This window comes from Miscanthus floridulus, chromosome 8 (genome assembly GCF_019320115.1).
Source record: "Miscanthus floridulus cultivar M001 chromosome 8, ASM1932011v1, whole genome shotgun sequence".
In the NCBI taxonomy this organism is placed as follows: Eukaryota; Viridiplantae; Streptophyta; class Magnoliopsida; order Poales; family Poaceae; genus Miscanthus; species Miscanthus floridulus.
Window position 1 is genome coordinate 3,865,842 of NC_089587.1, and position 15,643 is coordinate 3,881,484.

At 41.8% G+C, this 15,643-nt stretch overlaps 1 protein-coding gene, 2 non-coding genes and 7 pseudogenes across 5 annotated transcripts; 1 reads left to right on the plus strand and 9 right to left on the minus strand.

Moving 5' to 3' along the window:
* The first annotated feature begins 10,051 nt into the window (after positions 1 to 10,051).
* Positions 10,052 to 10,123, plus strand: TRNAM-CAU (transfer RNA methionine (anticodon CAU)). Its single transcript has one exon. It is a non-coding gene; the product is annotated as a tRNA-Met (tRNA).
* Positions 10,124 to 10,560: 437 nt separating this feature from the next.
* LOC136475535 (F-box/kelch-repeat protein SKIP4-like) lies at positions 10,561 to 15,450 on the minus strand. Of its 3 annotated transcripts, none has more exons than XM_066473025.1 (3): positions 15,231 to 15,450; positions 11,596 to 12,091; positions 10,561 to 11,360 (listed from the first exon to the last, which is right to left on the minus strand). In XM_066473025.1, the coding sequence occupies exons 2-3, from the start codon at positions 12,036 to 12,038 to the stop codon at positions 10,763 to 10,765; spliced, it is 1,041 nt and encodes a 346-aa protein (XP_066329122.1). In that variant the 5' UTR covers positions 12,039 to 12,091; positions 15,231 to 15,450; the 3' UTR covers positions 10,561 to 10,762. The 3 variants fall into 3 exon arrangements, with proteins under 3 accessions (XP_066329122.1, XP_066329121.1, XP_066329123.1); XM_066473024.1 differs by having other exon boundaries at positions 15,207 to 15,450; XM_066473026.1 differs by lacking the exon at positions 15,231 to 15,450 and adding an exon at positions 12,713 to 15,196.
* Positions 12,924 to 13,026, minus strand: LOC136478781 (small nucleolar RNA Z118/Z121/Z120; annotated as a pseudogene).
* LOC136478795 (small nucleolar RNA Z118/Z121/Z120) lies at positions 13,215 to 13,317 on the minus strand (annotated as a pseudogene).
* Positions 13,435 to 13,537, minus strand: LOC136478787 (small nucleolar RNA Z118/Z121/Z120; annotated as a pseudogene).
* On the minus strand, positions 13,721 to 13,823 carry LOC136478791 (small nucleolar RNA Z118/Z121/Z120; annotated as a pseudogene).
* On the minus strand, positions 14,003 to 14,105 carry LOC136478803 (small nucleolar RNA Z118/Z121/Z120; annotated as a pseudogene).
* LOC136478793 (small nucleolar RNA Z118/Z121/Z120) lies at positions 14,445 to 14,553 on the minus strand. The gene has a single exon (XR_010764488.1). It is a non-coding gene; the product is annotated as a small nucleolar RNA Z118/Z121/Z120 (small nucleolar RNA).
* LOC136478779 (small nucleolar RNA Z118/Z121/Z120) lies at positions 14,730 to 14,830 on the minus strand (annotated as a pseudogene).
* LOC136478805 (small nucleolar RNA Z118/Z121/Z120) lies at positions 14,917 to 15,014 on the minus strand (annotated as a pseudogene).
* Positions 15,451 to 15,643: the final 193 nt, after the last annotated feature.

The following is a 15,643-nucleotide window of genomic DNA, read 5'->3' on the forward strand; positions in this document are numbered from 1 at the left end:
TACAAGAGTCCCGATCATGTTGTAGCATATTGTCCCTACAATAGTGCCAATGATGAGGATGAGAAGAAGAAGCACAAGAAGGATAAGAAAGAAAAGAAGGAGAAGAGAATAACCTTCCAAAAGAAGAAGAATGGTGGAGGCTATGTGGTCACTTGGGATAGTGATGGCTCTTCGGATAGTGATGACTCTAGTGATGATGGTAAGAAATCTATCAAGAAAGCACTAGCAAGCATCATCATCAACAACAAGCCCTCCATCTTCGACACTCCTTCGACATGCCTCATGGCAAAACCTACCAAGATAAAATATGATGTGAGTGATGATGATGAATGTGAAAGTGATGCTTGTAGGAGTGATGATGATGAGGAGGAGTACTCCAAGGAGGAGCTCATGGACATGTGTGAGCAAGTGCATACTTGCTTTGAGATGAAGAGAAAGGAGTGCAAGGAATTGAATAAAAAAGTTAAATTTCTTGAGCAATCCCTTGATGAGCTCAATACCACTCATGAGAGGCTAATGGAAGCCCATGAGAAGCTTGACAAAGCTCACTCTAAGCTTGAGAAAGCTCACTCCTCTCTCATCGAGCAAGTCAAAGAGGAAGCCAAGAAGGAGCAAGTGATTGTATCATGTGATGTGGGACTAACATGTGATCTTATTAATGAATCTTTTTATAAGCCCATTATAGTTGCTCCCACTAACACTTCTTGTAGCACTACTACTTCTACTCCACCTTTGAGTGATGGTCTCACTTGTGATGCCTCATTAATGGTGGAAAATGAGACTCTTAAGAAGGAGGTGAATGGGCTCACTCGTGCCTTAGGCAATGCCTATGGTGGAGATGCCCGCTTGCTAAAGTGTTTGGGTAGCCAAAGATTTTCTCTCAATAAAGAGGGATTAGGCTATACCCCTAAGAAAGGTAAGGCGGCCTTTGTCACTCCCAAAGCTAGCTTTGTGAAGGGCAATGGTCGGTTTTGTAATAGATGCAAGCAAGTTGGGCATATAGAGTAAAATTGCAAGATTAGCAAGAACAAGCTACCTAATGTATCCTCAATTAAATTTGATTCTTGTTACATACTTGTTAAGGGTGCCAATGGTGTGAAGGCTAAATTCATTGGTACACCAATTGTAGGCCCAAAGAAGAAGGCCATTAGGGTACCAAAGACTTTGGTAACTAACCTTCAAGGACCCAAGCAAGTTTGGGTACCTAAAAAGAATTGATCTTCTTTTGTAGGTCAATTATAAAGCCGGAGGAAGATATTGGGTGCTTGATAGTGGGTGCACACAACACATGACCGGTGATCCAAGAATGTTCAATTCAATCAATGAAAACAAGAAAAATGAGATTGATAGTATCATATTTGGTGACAATGGTAAAGGCAAGGTCAAAGGGCTTGGTAAGATTGCAATATCCAATGACTTGAGCATTTCCAATGTGCTACTAGTAGAGAGCTTGAACTTCAATCTATTATCGGTAGCTCAATTGTGTGATTTTGGTTTCAAGTGCATATTTGGTGTGGATGATGTAGAGATCATAAGTGTAGATGGCTTTAACTTGATTTTCAAAGAATTTAGATATGAGAATCTATACTTGGTTGATTTCAATGCTAGAGAAGCTCAATTGACAACATGTTTGATCACTAAGTCTAGCATGGGTTGGTTATGGCATAGAAGGCTTGGTCATGCTGGAATAAAATAATTAAACAAGTTGATCAAGCATGACTTAGTTAGAGGCTTGAAAGATGTCACATTTGAAAAGGATAAGCTATGTAGTGCATGTCAAGCCAGAAAGCAAGTTGGTAACACACATCCTAAGAAGAGCATAATGAGCACATCTAAGGCATTTGAGTTGATGTACATGGACTTATTTGGACCAACCACATATACTAGCATTGGTGGAAACAAATATGGATTTGTGATTGTGGATGATTTCACTAGATACACATGGGTGTTCTTTCTTGTTGTCAAGAGTGATGTATTTGCAACATTCAAATTATTTGTCAAGAGCATTTACAATGAGTTTAAAACAACTATCAAGAAAGTTAGAAGTGTCAATGGTAGTGAATTCAAGAACACTAGAATTGATGAGTTGTGTGATGAATTTAGAATTAGACATCAATTCTCGCCCAAGTACACTCCATAATCAAATGGCCTAGTTGAAAGAAAGAATAGAACTTTGATTGACATGGCAAGATCAATGTTGAGTGAGTACAATGTGAGTCATTCATTTTAGGCCGAAGCAATAAACATGACTTGCTATTATAGCAACCGACTCTATTGTTACCCCATGATGGAGAAGACACCATATGAGCTATTGAATGGAAGAAAGCCCAACATAGCATACTTTCGGGTTTTTTGTTGTAAATACTACATATTGAAGAAAGGCACTAGATTGAGCAAGTTTGAAAAGAAATGTGATGAAAGCTTCTTGCTTGGTTACTCCACTACTAGCAAGACATATAGAGTTTGGAATTTAGCTAGTGGTACTCTTGAGGAGGTTCATGATGTGGAATTTGTTGAAACAAATGGTTCCTAAGAGGAATATGAGAATCTAGATGATGTAAGAGGCACACAATTGGTCAATACAATGAAGAATATGGATATTGGTGATATAAGACCTAGAGAGGTGATTGATGTTGAAGATGACAAGAATCAAGTGCTCTCTAACTCAAATGTGCAAGCTAGTGGTTCTTATGATCAAGTTCAAGCAAGTGCTAGTCATGACAAAGTGCAAGATCAACAACAAGTGGCTAGTTCATCATCTAAACCAAGTGATCAATCAAATGCAAGCAATCAAGTGCAAGTACTTCAACCAACCAATGTTGCAAGAGATCATCCATTGGACACTATCATTGGTGATATTTCAAGAGGTGTGCAAACTAGATCAAGGTTGGCTTTATTTTGTGAGCACTTCTTATTTGTGTCATCCATTGAACCTAAGAAGATAGATGAAGCTTTGAAGGATGTTGATTGGGTCAATTCTATGCATGAAGAGCTAAACAACTTCATAAGAAACCAAGTATGGGAGTTAGTTGAGAGGCCTAAGTATCATACTGTGATTAGAACCAAGTGGGTCTTTCGGAATAAGCAAGATCAAGATGGGATAGTAATAAGGAACAAAGCAAGATTAGTGACTCAAGGTTACACTCAAGTTGAAGGTCTTGACTTTGGAGAAACATATGCCCCGGTTGTAAGATTGGAAGCAATTAGGATCTTGTTAGCCTATGCTTGTGCCCACAACATCAAGTTATACCAAATGGATGTGAAGAGTGCATTTCTCAATGCGTACATCAATGAGCTTGTGTATGTTGAACAACATCCTGATTTTGAAGATGAAAAGAAACTCAACCATGTTTATAAGTTGAGAAAGGCTTTGTATGGATTAAAACAAGCACCTAGAGCATGGTATAAGAGATTGAGGGATTTCCTACTCTCTAAGAGATTCAAGATGAGAAAGGTTGACACCACTCTCTTCACCAAGAAGCTTGGAAATGACTTGTTTGTAATGCAAATCTATGTTGATGATATCATATTTGGGTCAACAAATCAAGATTTTTGTGAGGAGTTTGGCAAGATGATGGCAAGTGAGTTTGAGATGTCTATGATTGGAGAGCTTAGTTTCTTCCTTGGTCTTCAAATCAAGCAAATAAAGAATGGCACATTTGTGAGTCAAGGCAAGTATATCAAGGACATGCTCAAGAAGTTTGGAATGGATGATAGTAAAGCTAGTAGTACACCAATGGGGACAAGTGGAAGCTTGGATAGTGATACTAGTGGCAACATGGTGGATCAAAAGATGTATCGGTCTATGATTGGAAGCCTACTCTATGTGACCACATCAAGGCCGGATGTGATGTTTAGTGTATGCATGTGTGCTAGATTTCAAGCCTCACTAAGAGAAAGTTATTTGAAAGCAACAAAGAGAATATTGAGGTACTTGAAGCATACATAAAATGTTGAATTGTGGTATCCCAAAGGAGCAAGATTTGAATTGATTGGATATTCAGACTCCGATTATGCGGGATGCAAAGTTGAGAGAAAGAGCACATCGGGCACATATCAACTATTAGGAAGATCACTTGTGTCTTGGTCATCAAAGAAATAAAATAGTGTAGCACTTTCAACCGTCGAAGCGGAGTATATTTCAGCTGATAGTTGTTGTGCTCAATTACTTTGGATGAATGCTACTTTAAGTGACTTTGGAATTAAATTCAAGCAAGTGCCATTGCTATGTGACAATGAGAGTGTCGTAAAGCTCACCAACAACCTGGTTCAATATTTAAGAACAAAGCATATTGATGTCCGTCATCATTTCATAAGAGATCACTAACAAAAAGGGGAAATTTGCATTGAGAGTGTGGGCACCGAAGATCAACTTGCCAATATCTTCACCAAGCCACTTAATGAGAAGAGGTTTTGCAAGCTAAGGAATGAATTGAACATACTTGACTTCTCTAATACGTGTTGAGGCACCCCCAATTTATATGACATGCCTCTCCTTCGAATAATTCAAGGTAAAAGTTGATTGGCATGGCATACATCCTTGCTAAGGACATGTTTAGTGCATCTAGACATATTTCACATTTGAATAGGCTCATTCATGAAAATCAAATGAATTTGATGCTTGTATGGTACCACTATTGCTTGTATGCTTGAAATGATCTAGTTGTAGCATATGACATGTTTGTGGACTTGTAAACCTAGTGTTTGATCTAGAAAATAAGCTATAAGTGTTTAACTCAATATGGTACAAGATAACCCTTATTTAGAGGTGTGAAGAAGCTTGTCCTTGGATCCAACCGAGTTAAATATCTTTTGCAAGTGATCTAGATTAAACCAAACTAGAAAAATGATCCTCATTTCACATGGTTTCACCTCAACCTATCTATAATTTGAGCTCACCTTTTGTGCTAATTGTTGACAAAGGAGGAGAGAAATTCACAAAGATAGGAGAAGCAAACAAATAAAATGACATTGTAAGGGAAAAAATAAAAAATGCACACAAGTAGAGGGAGCAAGCTCATAAACTTGTATGTTGCATTTAAATGTGCACTTCATATATTTGCTTGCATGGCACAAGTTCTATATTTCAATATTCATGCTTGTGTGGTGTATGCTAGTTATATGCTTGAATGGTGAAATGGAAAACTAGCATGCATAGGGTAAAGTAACTAGACTTATGTTCATTTTATGGAAACTAGACACTTGCTTGTAATGTTGATCTCATGGGGTATTCTAGTTTTTGTGTATGTATAGTTACTAATGGTGCTAAGGATGGTATATTGGTGCACTCCGATTGGTATCACGCTTCAAAGGTCCATCTCTTATACCTTAGCATTATACGGTAGAAATTGTCTCCTATATTTCCTATCTAAGCATATGTGCAAGCTACAATCCAAACTCTTAGCACATATGTAGGGGGAGCAATTGCTACCATTTGGGATTCATGAAACTTGTCCATATCCTTTACACATAGTAAATATGCTTGGGCAAGCAACATGGATTCAATTAAATTTCAACTCATATCTTTGTGAAAGGGTTGTCATCAATTACCAAAAAGGGGGAGATTGAAAGCTCTAGTTTGGTTTTGGTTAATTGATGAAACCCTCAGTGCTAACCTAGTTTATCAAAGTAATTATGAGATTGGTAGCACTACTCCAAGTGATGAAGCAATGGCGAAGATCATGACGATGGTGATGGCATGGTGATGATCAAATGCTTGAACTTGGAAAAGAAGAAAGAGAAAAACAAAAGGCTCAAGGCAAAGGTATAAATAGTAGGATCCATTTTGTTTCGGTGATCAAGACACTTAGCGAGTGTGATCACATTTAGGTTAGATAGCCGTACTATTAAGAGGGGTAAAACTCGTATTGAAATGTGGTTATCAAAGTGTCACTAGATGCTCTAACTCATTGCATATGCATTTAGGATCTAGTGGAGTGCTCACACCCTTGAAAGTTTTTGTGAAAATATGCTAACACATGTGCACAAGGTGATACACTTGGTGGTTGGCACATTTGAGCAAGGGTTAGAAACTTCACCGGTGGAGTGTCCGCTCGTAGAGTGCGGACAGTCCGACGGTGCCACCGGCGCCCTAGACAGAAAAGACAGGGGTTCAGAGAGTGACCGGACGCTGGTGGTGTAGTGACCAGACGCTGGGTTTAGAGTCCGATCAGTGATAGCAGTAAGCACACGGTCTCGGTCTTGTGACCGGACGCTGGCGTGTAAACTAACCAGATGTTGGCAGGGTGCGTTCGGTCAGTGCTAACGTGAGGCACATAGAGGAAACGTTGAGTGATCGGACGCCGGGTGCGTCCGGTCGAGCATGACCGGACATGTCCGGTCGTGAAATTTCGCGTTTAGAACCTTACTGGAAACGACCGGACACTGGGGTGCTATGTCCGGTCACTTTCTAACTGACGCGTCCGGTCATCACTTGACCGTTGAGATTGGGCGATCGGCGTTTGAAGCCGATGACACGTGGCAAGCATCGGGCGACCGGACGCTGGGGTCCTACATTCGGTCGATCTGACCGAAGCATCCGGTCACCCCGTGTTGTGCCTAGTGAAGGGGTACAATAGCTCTATTTCGTGGGAGCTTCTATTTAAGCCCCATGGCCGGCTCAAGCTCACTCTCTTAGCCATTTTGCATTGACATAGCAACCTTGTGAGCTTAGCCAAAGCCCTCCCACTCATCTCGATCATTGTTTCATCATCATTGTGGGATTGGGAGAGAATCCAAGCGCATTGCTTGAGTGATTGCATCTAGTGGCACTTGGTATTCGTGTTTCGCTGCGGGATTCACTTGTTACTCTCGGTGGTTGCCGCCACCTAGACGGCTTGGAGCAGCGAGGATCGTTGAGCGGAGGTTGGTGATTGTCTTCGGCTCCGATCGTGGTGATTGTGAGGGGTCTTGTGCCTTCCCCAGCGGAGAGCCGAAAGATAACTCTAGTGGATTGCTTGTGTCATTGAGTTACCTCACTTGTGGGTAGGTTCTTGCGGTGTCCAATTATGTGGACGAGGTTCGTGCAACACCTCTTAGCCGCCGAACCACCAAGTGTTGGTCGACACAACGGGGACTAGCGTGCCGGCAAGCACGTGAACCTCGGGAGAAAAATTGGTTGTCTCTTGCCCTTTGGTATTCTCCTGGTGATTGATTTAGTATTCATCTTATGATTGGTTCACTCCTCTACACGGCGGTATAATCACCCTACTCACTCATTTATATTCTTGCAAACTAGTTGTGGCAAGCTCTTTAGTGTAATTAGAATTGAGAGCTTGCTTTGTTATTTTAAGTTCATCTAGTGGAGCTCTTTAGAGTAGCAAGATTGAGAGCTCTTAGTGAGTAGTAACATTGCAAGTTGTGTGCCTAGTAATCATTGCAACTAGAATTGTTGGATAGGTGGCTTGCAACCATTGTAGAGCTAGAGCAAGTTTGCATTTCGCCATTTGTCATACTAATCAAATTGCTCTAGTTGATTTGTAGATTTTTGAATAGGCTATTCACCCCCCCTCTAGCCATATTAGGACCTTTCATCCTCTTTCCTGTCCTTGGTAGTTTCCATGCTCGCGCCATTTCATTTTACCTTTAGTGCGAGGCGAGGGCGCCCTCGACGCGGCGCCGCAGCAGCATAGGCGGGACCCGACGGCTGCCGGTGGCCGCTGGTGCGGTGCGAGCGCGGCGCAACCGCGCGGCCAGGACCCGGCGTTGGGCGCGGGTGCAGGCCGAGCACCCACTCCCCCGGCGCATCGTCGCAGCGCGCGCGGATGGATGTCGCTCTGGTGAATCCCCGTCCTTGGCCGGGTCCGTCTGCTGGGTGGCCGGATGTGTCGCCTCGATGGCCGGATCCGTCGCCTTCTGGGCCCATCCGTCCGCCTCGGTCGTGGACAGTGACACGCGCGGGAGCGCTAGGGTTACCGCTTCCACGCCATCTCCGGTACCCACAGCCGGTGTTTCCAGTCTCTTTGTTCCATTCTATTTCTACATTGATTCTGAAATGCTATATAAATTCTAATGATTTATTTATACATTGATGCTACATAAATCAACAAACACAGAAAAATATAATAGGCGGTACTGGCGAACTGTGCGTTAGTGATTAGTTAATTGTGTTGATGCACACTGCATTCCATTTCTTTCCTGAACATCAGCTTTGTTACATTCTCAGAGCATAAGCTTTGTTTGGAACTTTGGATTCAACTCTGGTACACAGGGATTTCATGAAATGGCAGCGATGGACTTCCCTATTTTCCTGGTTTGTTTACCCTCCAGCATGAATGCTACGCATCACCTCTTATCTCTTTTCCTTTTCTTTATCCTTACAGGTTCAACAGTTATGGATATTGGCTCATTCATTTACATTGGTGTTACCCTTTTCAGCGAAAAAAAAGAATTGTTTGTTGCACCTTTTATGCAACTCGCATAGCCCTCCAAAAGGTTACCCATACATAATTCCAATGAATTATTCTCAGATTAGTTAAATTCATGTTGCGTGATATTATGTTTGTACATAGAATACAGCCATTCCAGGATCCTCAACTCCACACTGCGCTATTGATTGGCAAACCACATCAACCCTTGCTTACAAGAAAAATAGAGCTGGCCGCTGCACCCATCAGCGAATCTTCACCAGGTAACATTTCTTGGTTCCAAATATGCACGTTACAGTTCCAAATTAATTCTACGTATTCATTGACATGAAAAACATTTCAAACGCCGACTGTGTTACCTATTATTATATGGATATTTCCTTCCTCATCTATCAAAATACACGATGAACTGTGCGTTCTTTCCTTCTTCGTCCCTTCTTTTTTCTTAATATTCAAACAAGAATCTGGGTCAGACTGTGGTGACTTATCTGTGATCCTTAGTGTTTGATATAGTAAATTGTCCTCTGACATTTTTCTATCAATGTGTTTTCCAATCCAAACAGAGCAACTTTTCTGTAACTTAGATACATGTATAGCGCCATGGAGCCAACATAGCTTATTTTTGTCTTATTGTTGTCTTCGTACATGCAGATTCCCAATTTCGGCTTACACTAGACTATTTTCAGTGCAAGATAAAAATGAAAGGTATCTTCCTACTGCTCCGGTCTTTTGAAGGTAGGCTCAATGATGTTATGCAAGAGTTTTTTTTTTGCAGTTTACCTTTTCCCCTCTATATGTCTCATGTGTTACGGTTGCCAAATTTGAAACCTTTTATTTGTGCATGACATATCTACATTAAACTCCTAATATTGTTTTCATGCAAAGATTAAACATATTTTTTACATACGTCTTAACCAGGTGATTTGCCGGCGTGCGAGGACGCGCGTAATGGACTAGTAATATATAAAGGAAAAAAGGAGGAAGGATGACCGAATATGCTGATTCTGCTTCTACACTGACTCCTCTGTCACTAGCCTAGCGAATGTATGTCATCCTGTGTCGCTGTAAACAAACAACTGCTGATTGTTGAGGGCTTTGTTGTCAAAAACACGCCTGCACCTTTCCTTCCAAAGGTTTCCCTGCTGTGTAGATTATTATGATAACAGCTCGTTGCTTGTTGGGTGTGCTATTTGTGCTTCCCTGCACCCGGGACAAAGCTTGTATGTACACGGACTCCAAAGGATTATTTATTCATATATTATCTTTCTTACCAGAAAAGATAGGAGTTATATATCTTTTATATATATCGAAACACACAAAAAGCTGAACAATGTCCTATCCTATCTCCTCTAATGCTAGCTTACGACCACGATGAAAAATGATAAGCATCACATCACTGTGGGGCCCTGCATGAAACCTGCCTGCCTACCGTACGTGTAGCCGTAGCTTACCAACCAGTTACCAGCCAATCCATAGCAGATTCCGATCTCTTCCCGTTGGTTGTGGACGAGCTCACGATCATGAGTCCATGACATGGCAGGTCCAGGTCCAGGTCCGGGCTCATCTCGTTCCCAGCCGGAGACTCCAGTTCCTGTAACTATGGTACACACGTGTACAATTGAGCTGAAACTGGTTCATATGAATCATACATATAAATAAATTGTAGCTGCCTCCCTGACACAAAAATCAGAGTGGCGCAGCGGAAGCGTGGTGGGCCCATAACCCACAGGTCCCAGGATCGAAACCTGGCTCTGATATGTTTTTGTTATTTTACCTCCGATTTTGGTTTTTTATTTTTTTTCCTCTATACGATTTGATTCTCCAATTCGGCTTTCCTCCCCTCCGATTTCAATTTGGGTTTCCCTGTACGATTTGATTTTTCTTTTGCTTTATTACACACACCACACATCTCAATCGATATGCTCTTGCAGTCACATCACACCTCATAATCGTAACCTTAACGAACGAACGATATCACCTGCGTATACAAAATCATAAGCTACTCTGCGATCGACATCGAAACCTAGTCACAATTTCAACATTACAGCGATAGCAAAACGAAACCCCCATGTGCCAAGAAAGATAAAGCGACGGTCAATGCACATCGCCGCCCACCTCTGCAGAAGTTGGAACACTGAACCAAGATCGATCTCAAATAGAGACATACTATACCAGAACAAGCATCACATTCGCAGGTATCAATCCCATCGGCTATGTTCAGATATCCATCAGGTACGTACAGTACCCAACAAACAGGCTCAAATATTTTTCTTACAGCCTTATTGAATTCACATCACAGTATATATGTGCATGAATCATCCCCACTAGCCAAATGTTCGGACAACGAGGATAGTCAGTTACAACATACACTCGGCATCAAGCTTAGATGCACACCTTCAGATGGTGATCACCATGCACCTCTCCGGCGTCAAGTCCTCCTCAACCAATGGGCCTACAGAAGTGGTAACCAGGAACCCATCTACTCTCGCCGCTGTGTCCACATCAACTGTGACTATACTCAGCCCTCTTCCAATCACATGAATCTTCCTGCCAATGGCCACAAGCGCGCAAGGGGGTCTTGTGACTTTGTCGGAGAGCCTACCGAGCGTGGCCCACTCCTTGGTGTCCTTCTGCCACCTCATCAGCTTCGTGCCCATCGACTGCTCCAGCATGTACAGTGTTCCATCCACCACAACTGTCGGGCTGGAGCAGCAGAGAGCGATTTCGTTTTCCATGCCTCTCCAGGTGCGGTCCAGCGGGTCGTATATGCCGGCGAAATACATTCTGTTCCACGCTGCCCGGTGAATGGTCACCAGCTCCTCGTCCAATGCCACGAATTTTACTATGTCAGGGGTGAGCATTGGGTTCTTGTGGGCGCACCACGAGTCTGTGGCCGGGTCATAGATGTCCCATGAATTTGGTGACTTGTCTGTCAAACCATATCCACCAGTTATGTACAGTTTCTCATTAAGCGACGCAGACACAAAATAGCACCTGAAAGTGAAGCAACAAAGCATAAGGAATTGGTCCCCAATTTGCAAAAGATGCTATATATGGTGTTGCTTAAGGAAGAACATGACATGCTATATATAGGTACTGTTATAGGGAAAACATGAGATGCTATATATAGGCACAGATTAAGGGAATACACATGGCATGGTATTTATAACTATATAGGTATGGCTTGAGAGTGAATAAAATATGAGAATGGACTTTATCAATTAAGTACCTTGCAGTAGGCATTGGAGCTGCTGCGCTCCAGCGATTTGATGAGGCGTCATAACAATATACTTCATCCGTAGCATCATGTACGTAACTGCAACCACCCAGAAGAAATAGCCTTTTGTCTAAGGCCTCAATGGTAACACCTTTCCTCCCTGAGCATGGGGGTTCAATGATATGCATGATTCTAAAGCACCGACTTGAAGGGTCTGGAGCCAACACATAGCATTTGATGCCTGCCTCCCTACAGATTACGTAGACCCATGACTCGTCCAAGTTATTCCTCTTGCGGCACAAGTGCCATTCTTCACTGCATAACAGTGCTCTCCACCTCTTTGAGACACGCCTGAGAACATTGTGATACCGCCTAGGAACTCTTGCCAAGCAAATGAGAGCGATCTCATCAGGAAGTCCATGTATAAGAGGGGTATGGCCAGGAGCTGATTCCATGCCTCTATCGAACAGCTTTCCAAAATGCACTACTTTTGTGGCGGTTGATCATCCTGACAAAAGGATTAAGTGTTAAGAAATATGCAGTGCTAGCATAAAAGGTAAATTGAAAACGAAATTCCAATAAGATGACTTCAGCACGAAAGGCCACCATCACATCATTGCAGTAAAACATAGCTGAGAGAAAACCACTTCCAAATATAGTTGACAGCACAAGTTAGAATGTGTAATAACAAGAACATAGAGCTGGGAGCAATTTCTCATCAATAAGAAAGTTCAGTTTAAGCAGTAAAGCTCATGGACAAATACTGTACAAAACTACAAAGTGCAATAACCAACTACAATGGAAAATTTTAGAGAAGTCACAAGATTAGAAAACATGGTTAAAAAGTGAGCAAGCAAACCCAAATAAAGATTCAACTTATATATCAAGACTGCTAGGTATATGAAATAAACAAGGAATCTTCTTAAAGATTAATATCTGAAATAAGCAGGCAATGGTAGCCAAAACTCACGTGGAAGCCAATTATTATTTTTTGAGATAAATATAACTGGATTGCACATATAGGAACACAAGGATGCTACAAATGGATAAATGAAACGAACATAGAAGAAAGTGGCAACACAGTATTTTTTTCAGAAAGCAAACAGTGACTGCCTTCCTTATTACTTACAATAAGAATTCTGTCAGCTTGGATGTAATCATAGGTACCATCCACGAGAAATCATCATAGCAAATTATATATAGAAGATGACAACTGTGATTGTAAATAGAAAACAGCAATAAATCTTATAGTAACATTGGGAAAGTTAAGCATGCATTTACATCAATCAGGTTGAACAAAAAGGGTAAACCATCAGTTGGGTTCTTTGGTGATACGTCTGGATTTGCTCAGAAACCATATTCAGTCTCGGTATAATCAGAAGAGGTACACTTAAAAGCTACCCCCTTCAGATACCGTCCTAATAATAGTCATCATGGCAAATATACAGAACAAGCATGATCCAAGAAAGGACACAGAAGAAGACAACCGTCCTAGGAAATCGAATATGGCAATCCTGATGCCATAATAGTGTCATCACTGGGAAAGTGAAGAATGCAGCTACATCAATCAGGTTGATCAAAGAGGGGGTAAATCATTGGCTGGGTAACTGAGTTCTAAAGTGGTATGGCTGGATTTGCTCAGAAACCATATTCAGTTTGGGTATAATCAGAAGGGGTGCACTTAAAAGCCATCCCCTTAAGATACCGTCCTAATAGGAAACATCACGGCAAAACGAGAACAAGCATGACCTAAAAGAGAGCATAAAATAAGAACAAAATTTGGCACACATTTCTATGAATCAGGTTGAACAAAAAGGGTAAACCATCAGTTGGGTTCTTTGGTGATGTCTGGATTTGCTCAGAAACCATATTCAGTCTTGGAATAATCAGAAGAGGTACACTTAAAAGCCACCCCATTCAGATACCGTCCTAATAGTAGTCATCATGGCAAATATACAGAACAAACATGATCCAAGAAAGAACAAAGAAGAAAACTGTCCTAGGAAATTGAATAGGGCAATCCTAATGCCATAATAGTGTCGGCATTGGGAAAGTGAAGAATGTAGCTACGTCAATCAGGTTGATCAAAGAGGGCAAATCATTGGCTGGGTAACTGAGTTCTACAGTGGCATGGCTGGATTTGCTCAGAAACCATATTCAGTTTTGGTATAATCAGAAGGGGTGCACTTAAAAATCATCCCCTTAAGATACCGTCCTAATAGGAGTCATCATGGCAAAAAGAGAACAGGCATGACCCGAAAGAGAGCACAAAAGAAGACAAAACTGTGATAAGAAATAGATAAGACAATGACAACTCAATAAACCATGCTGTCACTGGGAAAGCAATGAATGTAATTACATCAATCAGGTTGATCAAAACAGGGTAAATCATTGGTTGGGTCCTTCGACAGTATGGTTGGATTTGCTCAGAAACCATATTCAGTTTTGGTATAATCAGATGGGATGCAATGAAAAATCACCCCCTTCAGATACCGTCCTAATAGGAGTGATCATAGCAATCATCCATAGATAAGCATTACATGTACAATAAATCCGGTGTGGAAAAACATGTACAATAAATCAAAATATTACTAAAAAGCTACAATATCTTTTAAGAGAAGGAATGATCAGACCGGCAAAATAATTTTGCTAAGAAGTCATTCAATTTTATTAGATATAAAGTAAGACAATCCTTGCACTTGCACTAGTTATCAAGGCAAACAATTGCTGTGAAAAATACCTCATGTTCACACATTCACAAAAACTAAAAAGATGTAATCAGTTGCAAAACATTTAACCCAAGGAGCACAAAACAAAAGACAAGGAAAAGCTTTCACAGCACTGCATTGCTGGAATATTTAAGTTTGCTCAGATGTTCAGTCTCAATTTTGGATGTAATCATGCAAGGACCAGCCATTCGAGAGCCACCTTGTTCAGATACCGTCCTTGTACAAGTCATCACCAGCAGCTAGGGATTGCATAAAACTGACACCTAAATAATAAAATCTGAAAGCTTGTATGGTAGGGACTAGAAGGTGCCAAAAGAAACATATGGTTGACATACAAGAAAGTATAGGATAGCATTTTGATGTAGAGCTCAACTAGGACAATCAGATGATGCTTGCTGATGAATAGAGGACAGCACCTGTTTGCTCAGAATCTCATTCGGTTGTAATCAAAGAAGGGGCACCATTTTAAGAGCCACCGTACTCAGATACCGTCCTTGTAGATGTCATCACGGCAAACAAGTGAACGGGAAAGCATGAAACTCCACGACAGCATTTTTGACCAAACATCAGGGGAACAGGATAAACTACTAGGATTGATTAAAGATACTTGCTCAGACAAATTGTCTCAGATCAGGTATAATCATGCGAGGATAATAGTTGCCTCGCTCAGATACCGTCCTTTGTAAGTCATCACAGCGATTTCCAGCGCAAAAACAAAACGCACAGTAAATCTCCACTTAACTACCTCCTAAAATCAAGGGTTTCCAGTGCAGTACGGCCACTACTCCATACCCAAAATCAGTTCATAAACGAATACGCCTACCGTGACCAGACAATCGCGGCAATGAACCAAAGAGAATTACACCATCCACCGACAAGGATACGACACAGTACCATAAAACAGGAATGAGGAATCACCCGCTGCGCCCAATCTGAAGCGAAGCAGAGAAGCAGGGGCGGGCGGTGGATGAGACAGGTTTGGGCGGGGCCGCGGCAAGAGCAAAGCTCGATCTGGATTCTGGTTGACGCGGGGCCGCAGGTGGGGGGCGGAGCCGCCGCCGCCGCTCGGGAAGGGATTAGGGTTCCGGCCGTGGGCGCAACAGAGAGCCGGGCCAGATGCGGAGCCGGAGTGCTTGCTGCGAGGGTCGCTCTTCTTTATGCTTGCTGAGGAGGATGGTGATTATTCACTAATCGCCTTTCAAAAGTTACATTATTCTAATCCGGTCCAATTTTTGTTCTTCCCCTGCCTTGCAGTGCAAAGGTTATCGAATTAGTCGGTAATTAGGGGTACCCAAACGCAAAGTCGTCAACATATTTATCGCGCCCATCCC